At 41.9% G+C, this 13,158-nt stretch overlaps 1 protein-coding gene across 1 annotated transcript in view; it reads right to left on the minus strand.

Annotated features, from left to right (window-relative positions):
• Window positions 1–1,516: 1,516 nt before the first annotated feature.
• Window positions 1,517–13,158, minus strand: part of LOC147450282 (uncharacterized) — a 28,784-nt gene continuing 17,142 nt past the window's right edge. The window contains exons 2-3 of the mRNA XM_086520443.1: window positions 2,047–2,487; window positions 1,517–1,950 (exon numbers count right to left, since the gene is read on the minus strand). Coding sequence (XP_086376569.1) covers window positions 1,517–1,950; window positions 2,047–2,487 — 875 coding nt within the window. The remainder of the gene's footprint in view (window positions 1,951–2,046; window positions 2,488–13,158) is intronic.

The following is a 13,158-nucleotide window of genomic DNA, read 5'->3' on the forward strand; positions in this document are numbered from 1 at the left end:
AAGTGATAAGGTGCTTGTGTGGTCAAAAAGAGAAAGAGCGTTGTCTACAAGAAGAGGAAGCAAGCTGCCCCAACTCATGTAAAAAATGCACCTCCCCGTCAACCTCAGAAGGTGCGAAATCATAGCCGTGCATTTGCGGAGATTTGCCACTATCAGAAGAGCACCGAGCTCTTGATTCGGAGGGCCCCTTTTTCAAGGCTTTGCAGGGAGGTTTTGCAAATGTACAACACTGAGTTTTGGATGGGCGTCGTGGCCATAGAGGCAGTCCAAGAGGCAGCAGAGCAATATCTAACTAGCATATTTGAGAATGCGAACGTATGTGCCATCCATGGAAAGCGTGTAACGATTATGCCCAAGGATATGCAGCTTGCTCGCCGTTTGCGCCATGAGCATTAGCTTGTAATTAGTCATCAAACCATTTTTGTATTTAGGAAACTTCCAACATTGGAAAAAATTTGAATATAAGCGTCTTTTGATTGTATAATCCACTCTTTGTGCATTGTATTACTTTAATTATGCACCATGCGATGTAGCAGTGGTCCATGTTTTGTCTACCTTCTTTTGTATGTATGTAGCTTAAAGCTTGGCATTAGGAAAACTTGCCTACGTTAAGCACCTCGGCTAAGTCAAGCATGCAGTTCCTGATACATCTAAGCTATGTGAAGCACTGATGCAACCCAAATATCTTGAATGCATGGTAAAGTTTCTGGAAAGCCTTGGAAAGGGCTTGGAATGCCCCCAAAATGGCTGCCACGAGGGCGCGCATTTGATGCTTCCACAGGCAGATGAAGGGACCAAATGCGCACCCTTGTGGTAGCCATTCTTAGGGCCTGACAAGGTCTTTCCAAATCTTTCCAGGATGTTTTGCCCTGCATTCAGGATATTTCCCTTGCTTCAATGCTTCAAATAGATTGGATGCATCAGGAAGTGCATGCCCCACTAAGTCAATGTAGCATATATTTTTTGAAGCATACATGTAATTAGTTTTGGTTTTGCAACTGAAATTTATATGGGCTTGTACAGCAGCTTGGTTATGAAAGGATCTATGGTTGGAGTGAATGTTGGTTAGCCATTTTGTCTTAATTCATGGGGAAAGGTATGGATAAGCCTTTTAAAGGGCTTTAGATGCTCCAAAATGGGCTGCCACAAGGGCGCACATTTGAATGGGCTGCCACAAGGGCGCGCATTTGCCCCTTCCATATACTTATGGAAGACCCAGATGTGCGCCTTTGTGTGGCAGCCCATTTTGGGGCCTCCCAAGCCCTTTTGTAGGCATATTAGTAACTTTCCCCATGATTTAATGCAAGTTGGCTGGCCAACATGCTTTCCAACCCAGCATGTATCAAAAACTGCATGATTCACTAAGTACGGGTGCTTCTCATAAACACATTGATTCACTAAGCACGGGTGCTTCTCATAAACACATTGGAAGCCAAACATATAACAAATTCAAAAGCTTGCAAGTAAGAGAGAGGCATAGACACCAAAAAATAGCTTCATTAATCAAATCAACGCTTTACATGATATCCAGCTTTTTCTTTAGGATCTTTCGAATTACATTTTTTTGGTGCTTGGCCTTTTGGGGTGGCTCCCTGTTAAGCAAAGTGGTTGTAATTTCTTGGGTGTCATTAACCCCTACAGCTTGGTTCATGCCGACATGGACGTTGAGGCGCCCACAAAAGTTGACACCGAAAGTGGATATCGAAAAATCTTTCTTTACAAGCACTACAAGGTTGGCCAATTGGGCAAGGATTGTTAAGCACAAGGCCTTGGAGAGTGAACGGAGGGCAAAAATGTTGTAGCGTCCATTGGGGGAGTAGTCAGCATACACAAACACCACGTCACCCTTCAAAAGTGTGCCAAGGTAGTGAGCAAGTGCCGCTTGAGGTCCAAATGCCGCCCTCATCCCCCTTGACCGTTGCACCCAGGCGTCAACCTCCAAAACATCCTACAAAACATAGGATTTGTGAGAAATATGGCAAAAAATTAGTTATAACATTAACAAAATCAATTGTAACAATCAAATTTAAGTGAGCATCTATAACTCTTGTCTACGATCCTCCTCATCAGCATCCGCATGCAAGTAAAGATCCACACTTGACTTCCCCTTTGGATCAAGCAAAACAGGTGTTGTAGCAGGTGATGGTGAATCCACTCTTGTGCATTTAGCAAAACACATGGCTTGCACGGCCACAAACTCCTCCTCAGAGACCTTGGACTGCTTGGCCATTTCCACCTCGGCTTGTGCGATTGCCACTATGTCCGCCAGAGTATTCCCCATGGGTAGTAGGAGATCGTCGTCATGGGAGGTGGTGGTATCAATTTCAAACTTTCCATGGGCATCGAGGATGGCAAAACACTCATCCATGCGAAGCTCAAAGGATTTCTCCAGATCATGTAAAAACACAAACTCCTCCCCACCCACCACAATGGAGGAGAAACGGGTAATCTCTACCTCAGGGATGGCATCCCGAGTGCTGGTCCCTTCTGGTGGCCCCGAGGAAGAACCGACAGATGGAGAGGCCTCCAAGAGGCCTTGAATCCGTATAGGGTAGGTCAAGGCAAGCGTTCTCTTCTCTGCGGATGTGTCAATGGGTGCAGGCTTGGCATAACCATAACCATAACCATCACATGATTGCTATACCATCATAGAAAAACCATAACCATCACTTGAACCAAAACCATAACCATAACCTTGCACAACCATAATCATAACCATAACCATAGCAAAACCATAACCATAGCACGATTGCTATACCATCATAGCAAAACCATAACCATCACCTGAACCAAAACCATAACCATAACCATAACCTTGCACAACCATAACCATAACCATAACCATAACCATAGCAAAACCATAACCATAACCTTGCACAACCATAAACATAACCATAACCATAAACCATAAACATAAGTTGATTGCCAAACCTTAACCATACCATAAACATAACCATAAACCATAAACATAAGTACTACAAAACTGTACGTATGCAAGAGGTCACTGAGTGAGAAGCCCTCATTTAATGCCTCCCAATCGACGTCTCTCCATCCTCCTACAGAGCTGGGTCAAATGGGCCACAAGTCCATGCTTGTACCCATACTTCTCCTCTAGGTGTGTCAGAAGGCGCTTCACAGCAAGTTCCTGTAAAGTTATGGTTTAATCATTAGATAAATCTTCAAATAACATATATACTATCAATAATTTAAAGCATACGTATAATACTTACAAACTCATGTCGAAGCGTATCTTAGACTCCACTCCCAAGATGTGACGCTCCAGTAGACTCCAAACGTGCTCTGGCTGCATCTCTCTTCTGCTAAAATCTATTGGGGTTGTCTTGTGTCTCTCATGCAATCCCAATCCACTCCTCTGCGTCCAACCATGCCGGCTTGGGATCGCCGTCATTGAACCTATCTATGGCCTCTGACTGCCGGTGTGAAATTGTGGACCTTGCCGAGCTCAAAATCTAGGCGTTCAAAACTTGGTCGTACCCCTCTGCCAACCTTTACTCTCTCTGAATGGCATCAACAATGTATTTCTTTCTCTCAAGATCGATATTTTCACAAATCTCCGTCACAGTATGACCAAATTGAATCATAAAGAGATGTCAAATCCTCTGTTGCATTTCCTTTCCCACCCTATCTGCCACAACATCCCCATCCCTGCTCCTGTACACCTTGCTAGTATCATGCTCGTGTGATCCCCAGTGTACTTGGTGTGCCCATCGGTGAACTATCTACTGAAGAGAGTGGTGGGTGCTCTCTCGGTGGTGTGGACGCATCGGTAGAACCACTACCATAGCAACCACCACCTCGAGAATGACGACGACATCGTCTTGAGGATGAACCACCCATCGGTGTAGAGGGCACACGAGTCCTCGGCGTAGGGGGCACACTAGATTGAGGTGTGGGGCCGCTTGGTGTAGGGACCACACTAGTCCCGGGAGTAGGGTTAGCCGTAGTAGGTCTAGAGGTACCTGCACTTACATCCCAAAGGTGTTGTGCCATGGCGATCTTCTCAGGTGTGAACTGAGACAAAAACGAGCCCATCTGCTCGGGTGACATGCCGGCCAGAGTGACTGGAAATCTAAAACTAGGAGAGTAGGGCTCATCGTCATCGGCCATGGCTAATCATACACAAACAAAACCCACAAAATACGTTAGTTTACGTAAGAAATGCTTAATCAATACAAATAAAACAAATGAACAAAACTGCTACACAAATGAAACAAATCAACGAAACTACTACATAAATGACCAAAATCTAAAGTGTGTTGTAGACTAATAAAAAGAGCCATGCAAAAGGTTTCCTAGCAAAAGTCATTAGTTAATCTATCATCCTCTATGAGATCTGATGCACCAAATATGTCTATCTCAATCTGTACTTCTACATCTTCGTCATCGAACTCTACTTCTTTGTCGCTCTCCGGATCAGCTTCACTATTTGACACCTCATCTCTAGGTTCAGACAATTGCTCAATGTTGACATCCACCTCAAAATCTAAATTTAATGTTGGAGTCGGTCCTGCACTTTCTTCGTGAATCACCTCTTTGAGCTCAACATCCAATCCTTCACACACTTGCTTGCTAAGTGGAGCAACTTGAACGACATAGAGCTAGAAGGGTTTAGACAAATCATTCTCATCATTTTATGTCCATAGTGGATCGTGTATGAAGACAACTTGTTCACAATGTTGCGAAAGTACGAATGTATCCCGCACATCTGTCCACACCCGCCTAGAGTTCACTTGAATCAATCCACTCTTGTCTTTGTGCACAGTTTCATTAGGGACACTGGTAATAACTTTGAACCACTTGACATTAAAGATAAACATATCAAACTTTCTAAAGCTAATCTTCAAGATGTCTTGGATGTAGCCAAAGTATTCAAGCTGACTAGTCTCTGTATTCTCATCCCTAGCACTACTCCTACTTTCTTGGATGAAGCTTTCCCTAGCACCACTGTCAAAAGTGACCCTTTGTTCATTGATCCATTGCACTCTGAAGTGCTTCCCATGCAACCACAAAGATCCATATTTGTGATACTGCAGCCACAAAATTGAAACATACTAAAAGTTATTAAAGCAAACCAATTTTCATGTAGAGCTCGAAAAGGAAGTTGTGAAATGTACATGCCAATTGCAACCCCTTGACATCTCCTCTTCCGCTTCAGTAATCAACACTTCACTCCTCTTTGCCTCTGAGAGTGTCACATCTAACCACTGCCCAGTTGGAAAGTCAGGCAATTTCTGAAGATGGTCTAGAAAAGGAAGGTTTCTAGTTGCATGGTTGCGCTTGAATTGAAGGCGGTCAAACGTTGTTGCTTTTCCCCTTCGTACCTCTCTAGCCACTTTTGCATGATGTCTAAGTTGAGAAGGAAAAATATCATAACCTTTTCTTGCATTGTGATGTCCATCTTCCTAATTATGCCTTGTCCCTACGGATCTTCCCCTGTCACCTTGACGTTGACCTCAAGGGTGGATTTTGGAGGGTTAATTTGTTGGCCAAAAAGTTGAACCCAATTTAATGTTGTCCATTAAGTTAAGTCAAAAAATGGGGAAGAGATGCCGATTTACGGAGTGGGGATCAAACTTGGGAACAAGGGCTTTGTGTAGTTATTAGATACACTCATCTTAGGAGAACGTTTGGACAGTTGTGCTTGGCCATAACCGAGAAAAAAGCATTAGTGACCTTGAACCAAGGGTGAACTAGAGAACACCCCCCCAGTTGACCCTAGAAAGTTGAGTTCACATTTCATCTGATGACTTTGACTCAAAATTTCAAAGGGACAAGGAAAGATATTTTTGGGTTAATGTTTCTGTAAGAGAAAAGTTAATGTTATCACCCCTTGAGTTGGCATCAAAGAGCAAAAGGAGTCCTATCTTGGTGTCGGTCTCAAGCGGGAGGGATGTCACAAAACGTGGTGTATCCATTTGGAGATGGCGTATCAGATGGTCCCTGGCATGGCCCTCACAGAGAACTCACCAAGAATAATCACTTTGATTTGGCAATACCACATTGATTAGTGCCTAATCTGGTATCGTTTGCTTACCTGCTTCAATTGAGTCTTGAGGCACAAAATAAAGGTCAAAAATCCTGTATTCAATAGGTTGCATTCTCCAAAACCAAAGGAAGAAGTTCTAAAATCTCTATAGATTCTGAGATTGCAAAATATTTGGATGTAGTTATCGATGTCGAAACCGACCACGAGGTGAAAAAGTGGTGTTGATAGGCCGTCAAGGAGAAAAAGGGGGGGAGGGGGGACTAAGGGCACCCTCCCTTGTTAGCCCTATGGCACAAATAGGAAGGCCCGTGGGCACTTGTGTGTGAAGGATTAAAATAAAATCTCAAGTTTGTGGCTATGGTAGCATGTAGTAACCTGCGTCGAAGGAGATGATGATGCAACACGAGCTACGAGCTCTATCGAGCCTCGTGCCTATGATGAGCAACACCGATCAACACCTTGCACTCCCAACAAGCTCAAACTTCATCTGTTCTATGTAGGTCGACCTTGCTTACCTCCTTTCTCCAAGGGTTTTTGCACACGGTTCTCCCGACTTCATCTCCACGGTTCCCTAGTGCATGATTTGTATGCACATGCAAAGGAAGACCATGCCCTCCTCTTTTCCTAGAATAGCCTAGGGATCTGATACCACTGAAAGGGCCCTGGAAAATGCCTTTGAGAACCATGCTCCCTATCGCCCTTTATATAGGCCTTGCCCTTCTAGGGTTCCCTACCCAACTTAGCACTCAAGCCTTGGCCTAGGTCCGTGACCCCCCAAGTTTTCCCTTGGCCTGACACAAAACCTCAATTGCTGATAATGGAAGAGCATGTACAATAGTAGTTTGAGATATACTCACACTCTCTCCCTTTTGCAATGTGTAGCATCAAAGCTTCCCTTACACAAAGTGTGAAGCACACAAAGTGGTTACTACACCTAAGTCTCTCCCCATGTATATAGTGTTGGGTTTTATGTGTGAGATTAGGGATTAGAGATCAAGAATCCAAGTTAAGAGATGAGAGATGATTTAGAAGAAGGAGAGGGTCTATTGATAGATTGAAGACCCCTAAGGTTATTGGTAATCCTATTGTACAAGTTTAAAAATCAAGATTAAGACTTTTTTTAATATCAAAATATTGCAGGCCTTCTTTCTCTCAAAGAGAGAGCATTAATGATGGTGGATAAGATGAAATTAGAGTTTTAAGAGAGAGAGAGAGAGAGAGAGAGAGAGAGAGAGAGAGAGCTACAAACGAATGCATGGAAGACCCTGCAAAATACCAAAGATAACATACTGCAACCCATAAAATAGACTAATATGCATACCTAGAAAATACTGTGAGCACAAAATCAAGGATTAAATATTTACGTGATCACTCAAAAAATTTACGTGATAGGGGGGGTTGTTGAGTATCCAAGCCTTTTGTAGTAATGTCTTAGCCCATGGGAATATGGTCTTGTGGCATGCAGGTAACCTTAGTGATTAGTGGAGTTTGCATGAGTAAAGGTGTGGTTGATGTCACCTTTTAAAACTCTGTAAAGACTATCGAATTATGACAAACAACGTGTTCTGTGTTTTTTCAAGCATGAATCACCTCTCTCTCTCTCTCTCTCTCTCTCTCTCTCTCTCTCTCTCTCTCTCTCTCTCTCTCTCTCTCTCTCTCTCTCTCTCTCTCTCTCTCTCTGTGTGTGTGTGTGTTGTAGCAAGCCTGCACCACCATGGCTCCATAGCCCAAGTCCCAAGACTTTGGTGCTTAAATTGAGCCCAAATTTTCTCGAACATTTTTTTCTATTATTTTCTTTTTATTTTTCATCTTTTAAGTCAGTGGCTTAGACGTGTTGGCCTTGCATAAGGGCTAGGATAAGGCCCTCACATTCTCGGAGCCAATTTAGCAAAGTGTCCCGTGGTTGTTTTGACATCGGCAACAAGCTCAAAGGGAAGTTTGACGGTAAGAGAGTTCTGCAAGATTTCTTGGTTTTAAACGCCTGGAATCAACATTGTCTTTTCTGGCAAGCGTGCGGACAATCAGGGCGCCCTTCGAGTCGACCCCTTCTTCCATGAGCCTCCAGTTTCCATATCTCTTCATTTAGTTTTCGAAAAGCCTTGTAATTATTTGTAGTCCCTAATTATAAATGGGCAAGATCTAAGATGTTAAATGTGTAAAGTCTGCAAAAGGTCCGAGTCTTGTAAAGTCGGCCATTGGCCGAAAGAGCCCTAGGTATGAAGCCTATGTCGTAAAGTGGGAAAAGGAGACCTTATCATTAGCAAGTTTTGAAGTACTAAGTGTATGAGTGAGAGTAAAAACTCTTTGGCAACTTGTAATTTTCATATCTTGAGCTTTGGTATTGACATTTCAATTCTAAAACTTGCATTGTGTTCCTTGTTCGATGAGCTTTCATTCAAGTACATTCATTGTCGATCTCGCTGTGTTTGTGACTACACGTTAATAAACTAAATCTACTAATTTGAGAGAATTAATGACTGTTTTTTGTCATTTCGATCATGGGAGAGTGTTCCTTGACCCTAGGGCGACCTTTTTGGTATGTTCTATTATAGTTTCCAGGCCCTAGTTCATGATGGATCGTGATTTCGGTACCTCCTCAAAATGCGACCAAACTCAGTAGGTTAGTGCTCTTAAGTGTCTTGGACATCATCCCAAAGTTTTGTAGCATTTGGATTCCATTTGAGTGCCAAAAGAGGTGATGACTAAGTGCGGTGGCATAAGACATAGGTAGAATCCCAAAACTAAGAGTGATAGATTCGCATGTGTTGTTATTCTATAGGTCCACTTCTTGAGGTTGACACCCTCAAAGAGTCTCCGTGCCCCATTTTAGTTGCTTACCTGCTAAGTATTAACATTATGTTAGTGCCAAATAGCTATGTTATAGACGTCCCTCGCTTGTGGCGACCTGCTAACATTGGCTCCATTGTCGGGGATAGTGATCCTTAGGTAGTGAGTGATCGAGTTGTAGATTTTACTTAGAAACTTTGATTTTGACTTCCACTTCATTTACACATAAGCATGCAAGCAGCTAAACACGTGGTTTAGTGCTTTGTAGAGTCCAAGAGTCAAGGACTCGCTAGATCTCTTCTCAAGAGGTAAAGAGGATTGTGAGTAAGATAGCCAAAAGCATTTCATTCTCCAATTTTCTCATTACTTTCAAAATGGTGTACCGTTTTCCGTTTTGACTTCAATTTGTATCATTTTGTATGTTTTTGTTTCATGTTTTACTTCAATACTCGGGAGTAGGGTAAGTAGAACTATCACCATCAAAATTGGGTTGAATGACCAGAGAACAAAAGGGTGAGAACCATGTTTTGGATGAAATGACCATAAACTCTAAAATAATGAAAAATTGATGGTCAAAACTTCAAAGCTAATCAGAACTCAAAAAGAAGTGTGAAAAAGGTAACCAAATCATTAAGAGTGAATCTAGAAAGTTCCATGCAGATTGGTGTCGGAACATGGATCGCAATCCATGAATCCCTATAACATTTTTTACAGGAATTGATACTGAAGCAGTCCGGGGCGGGCAACAAGAAGAGCAACCTCTAGACACCCTTCAAGGCTCCCATGCTGCTCAATGGGGCTGGGGCACAACACAACACAAACCAAAACAACAAACCCCCAACCAAATCCCAACTACACTAGGGGCACCACCTAGTTTAAGAGCGAACTAGGACGCAAAAGAGGAGAATCGTTAGAGCAACCCACAAACAAGCAAGGAATTTACACTAACCCTAACACCAATGGAACACTCTCACACACTAAAACACGAGAGAGAGAGAGAGAGAGAGAGAGAGAGAGAGAGAGAGAGAGAGAGAGAGAGAGGGAGATGGTGCTCGGGCTGCTTTGAAGTGTATCGTTAATGATCAAGCAAACATAAATATATATATGTAAGAAAGAGAGAGAAGGGGGAAGGGGGTGCTTGTTGCACTAATGCCTTCTTACAAACCTGTCATGACCAATCAAAGTGAGATTAGTATTTGTTCAACATATCCTGAGTACATTACACCACAACACATCACAAGAAAAAAGCCATCCCAATCACTGTCTTAAGGCCAGGGGAGTCCTCTCCACCCTGTCGCCCTCTTACAGCATGTGGGATTTATGGATAAATTGATAACAATACCCGGAGACAAGCTATCAAGAACTTAAATAAAACACCAAGACACTTACACATCATTATTGTCCATGACTTCACGTTGGAAGGGGGACAAGGTATCCATGCTTAGTCCAAATTCACCCTCCTTGATTCAGCAAATGTTGGGCTTACACTAGTAGGAGAAATGATAGATTTCCTACCCTCAATTTAATGATCCCTCTCTCTTACAATGGCATAGAGTTCCCTTGCTAATCACCCCTAATCCAACACATACATATGCCTAATGCCAATGAGATTCCACTCAAGAGCTCCTTCTCAAGAGGTTGAGCTTGGCTTCTCAAGCTATAGCATAGTGCTCTTTCTTCTCCCCCCTTTTTGTGCTAGCTACACCCTCCTTTTATAGCAATTTTGAAGGCTAGGGTTACTCCTCTAACCATGGTTGGGTTAGATTTTCAGCAATTTATCTAATTTCTTTTGCTTGGAATTATCAAGAAGTTGGTGGGGAAAGAGAGAGGAGAGAAATGGAGGTGATAGGACTTTTCATAGTGGGTTAGTGTTAGTAGAGTTAGTATTAATTTACAAATGGAATTGGATATTTACAATGGGAGTATCCATGTAGGATACAAGTAAGGAAGAAAAACTCTTAAGAGGTAAGAAAAGGTGGATTTCTTACAAGGTTGATGCTCCAAGTGTCTTGAGTAGGGCCAATTTTGACGCTTGTTGACGGTCCACTAGCTTTGACGGTACATTTTTTCTCCACTCTTGACCTTCCTTGAGAGACAAGGTAATTGAAGCTGAGTAATCAACCACCATGATGCTGTCTTTTAAGTGAAGAGGCTGAATTTTGTGGTTTTTTTGATAGATATGGGTAATTTGGAGGAGGAAAAATGAGACTAGGTGGTCAATTTTGGAATGGAATTGTGTGTGGGAGGTATGAGTTCACCATGGTTTCTCTTATTCTTCAAGGTTGAGGAGAAGGTGAGTAGGGTGCAGAGAGGAGTGGTGAGAGAGGTGGGGATGATGAGTGGAGAAGTGTGTGTGAAAGAGGAAAATGATAAAGTGGAAGAGAGAGTGTGGCTGCATAGCATGGGAAAACTGGGGTCCACTAATAAAATCATAGCTCACAGCTCGTAGCTCAAAAAAATATGAAAAAATTTGAGGCAAAAGTTCAGCCCACGAGCTACAACTTTTGTTTGTATCACCTTTTCAAATTTGGAGAGCAAGTGAACTTTAAAAATTCAGCAAAACCGACCGTTTTTTTCCACTGCACAAGGTCCTTGTGGGGTCCTTCTTTGGATGATTCTTTTGAATACCTCCAAGAGTGAGCCCTCCATAGTGCATATAAGCATGCCACCTACCCTTGACCTTATTTGGTAGGTCTATAATTGAAGATATTGTTGAGATCATGATATAAGTGAATAGTACAACTAAGAAAATCAAATATTGAGGGGTCTAAAAAATATGTACATGTCAAATATAAATAATATAAGTGGAAAAAATATAAAGGGGTCAAAAGAAATCTCTCTCATTATGAGGCTACCATAAAAAGATAAATATTTTTGGTGTTCTAATTTTTTCAAAAAAAAACAAAATAGATGTAGGAAGGGAAAAATCACAATAGTGAAAAAATATACACATAAATAAAACTAGTTTTTTTGGATTTTTGTTGGGGTGGAGTTACACCAAATATAAGAGAAGCTTACATGAAAATATTTCTATATGGAATAAAGAGTATGAAAAATGGTAAGAAAAATTGTGGAAATGGTGAGGCAATGTACAGAGCATAAATAACACACACCTAGGTAGAAATATTTAAATAAATACCAAAATAATTATGAAAAAATATTTTATTTAGGCCCTATATACAAAGAAATATTTACATACGCATGGGCCATAATATACTTATATTTTTTATTTTTTTGGATCAACTAGCCCAATGACTAGCTAATTGAGGGTTTTTTATTTCAGTAAGGAGATATGGGAAAAGTCCCCTAACTCACACGCACCTATATACAGTGAAAGGGTGAGGGTAACCACAGTGTTTGAGTGATTTGATAGGGTGAGATAACTCACTATGGCAATTACAGAGAGCCGAAAAACCGGCTATCATTAGCCCTCCCCCAGGATGATGGTATATTCATGTACCATCATAAAGAATCTTTTCCAAAGAGAGTGCTTCAGAGTCCTTGGCAAGATCTTCATTGTTTGGCCCCTTGGAATTTTGGTTTGTGTTACACTCATGCTTCATGGAACAATACTTACATGGGATAGTTGCCTTTTGCTCTGGTAGATCCTTTGGTAGAAGGCGACTCAAGTAAGGCTTCAAGCGATAGCCGTTTACCTTCCTGGAGTGCTCTTTCCCATTCAAGTCCATAAGTTGATAGTAACTTGAATTGAAAGCCTTCTTGACTATGTCTGGCCCCTGCCATCTTGTTTTAAATTTGGCATCAAAACGATTATCGAGTCGATTGTCATACCTTAGCACAAGATCTCCTTCATTGATGCCTTTGTCCTTCAGTTTCTTGTCAAGCTTCTCCTTTGTCTGTGTGGCTTTCCTCTTATAGCACTCGTATGCTGCTTCTCTTTTCCACTCAAGCTCAGCTAAGGTAAGAAGTCGATCCATCCATGCTTCTTGATCATCTTGTGCTGATTTGCCATGAAGTCGCATTGTTGGAATGTTTAGTTCAATTGGCTGTAAAGCCTCTTGACCATAGACCAAGTGAAATGGTGTGAACTCCGTGGCTTCCCTATATGTGGTTCGATACGCCCACAAGGCACCATCCAAGAAGTCATCCCACAACTTTGTCTTGTTTTTCACCATCTTTCTAATGATGCCTGCAATGACACCATTAGCTTTTTCTACCAGACCATTTGATTTGGGATAGTAGGGTGTACTGTGACGATGTAGAATGCGAAGTTCTTCACAGACTTCTGTGAGCAATCCCTTTCTAAACCCTGGACCATTATCAGAAACAATCTCCAAAGGTGTGCCAAATCTACAACAAATGTGAGTGTAGACGAATTTGCTCACTGTCCTCTCATTTACCTT

This window comes from Adiantum capillus-veneris, chromosome 9 (assembly GCF_014529385.1).
Source record: "Adiantum capillus-veneris isolate H3 chromosome 9, ASM1452938v2, whole genome shotgun sequence".
Lineage (NCBI taxonomy): Eukaryota > Viridiplantae > Streptophyta > Polypodiopsida > Polypodiales > Pteridaceae > Adiantum > Adiantum capillus-veneris.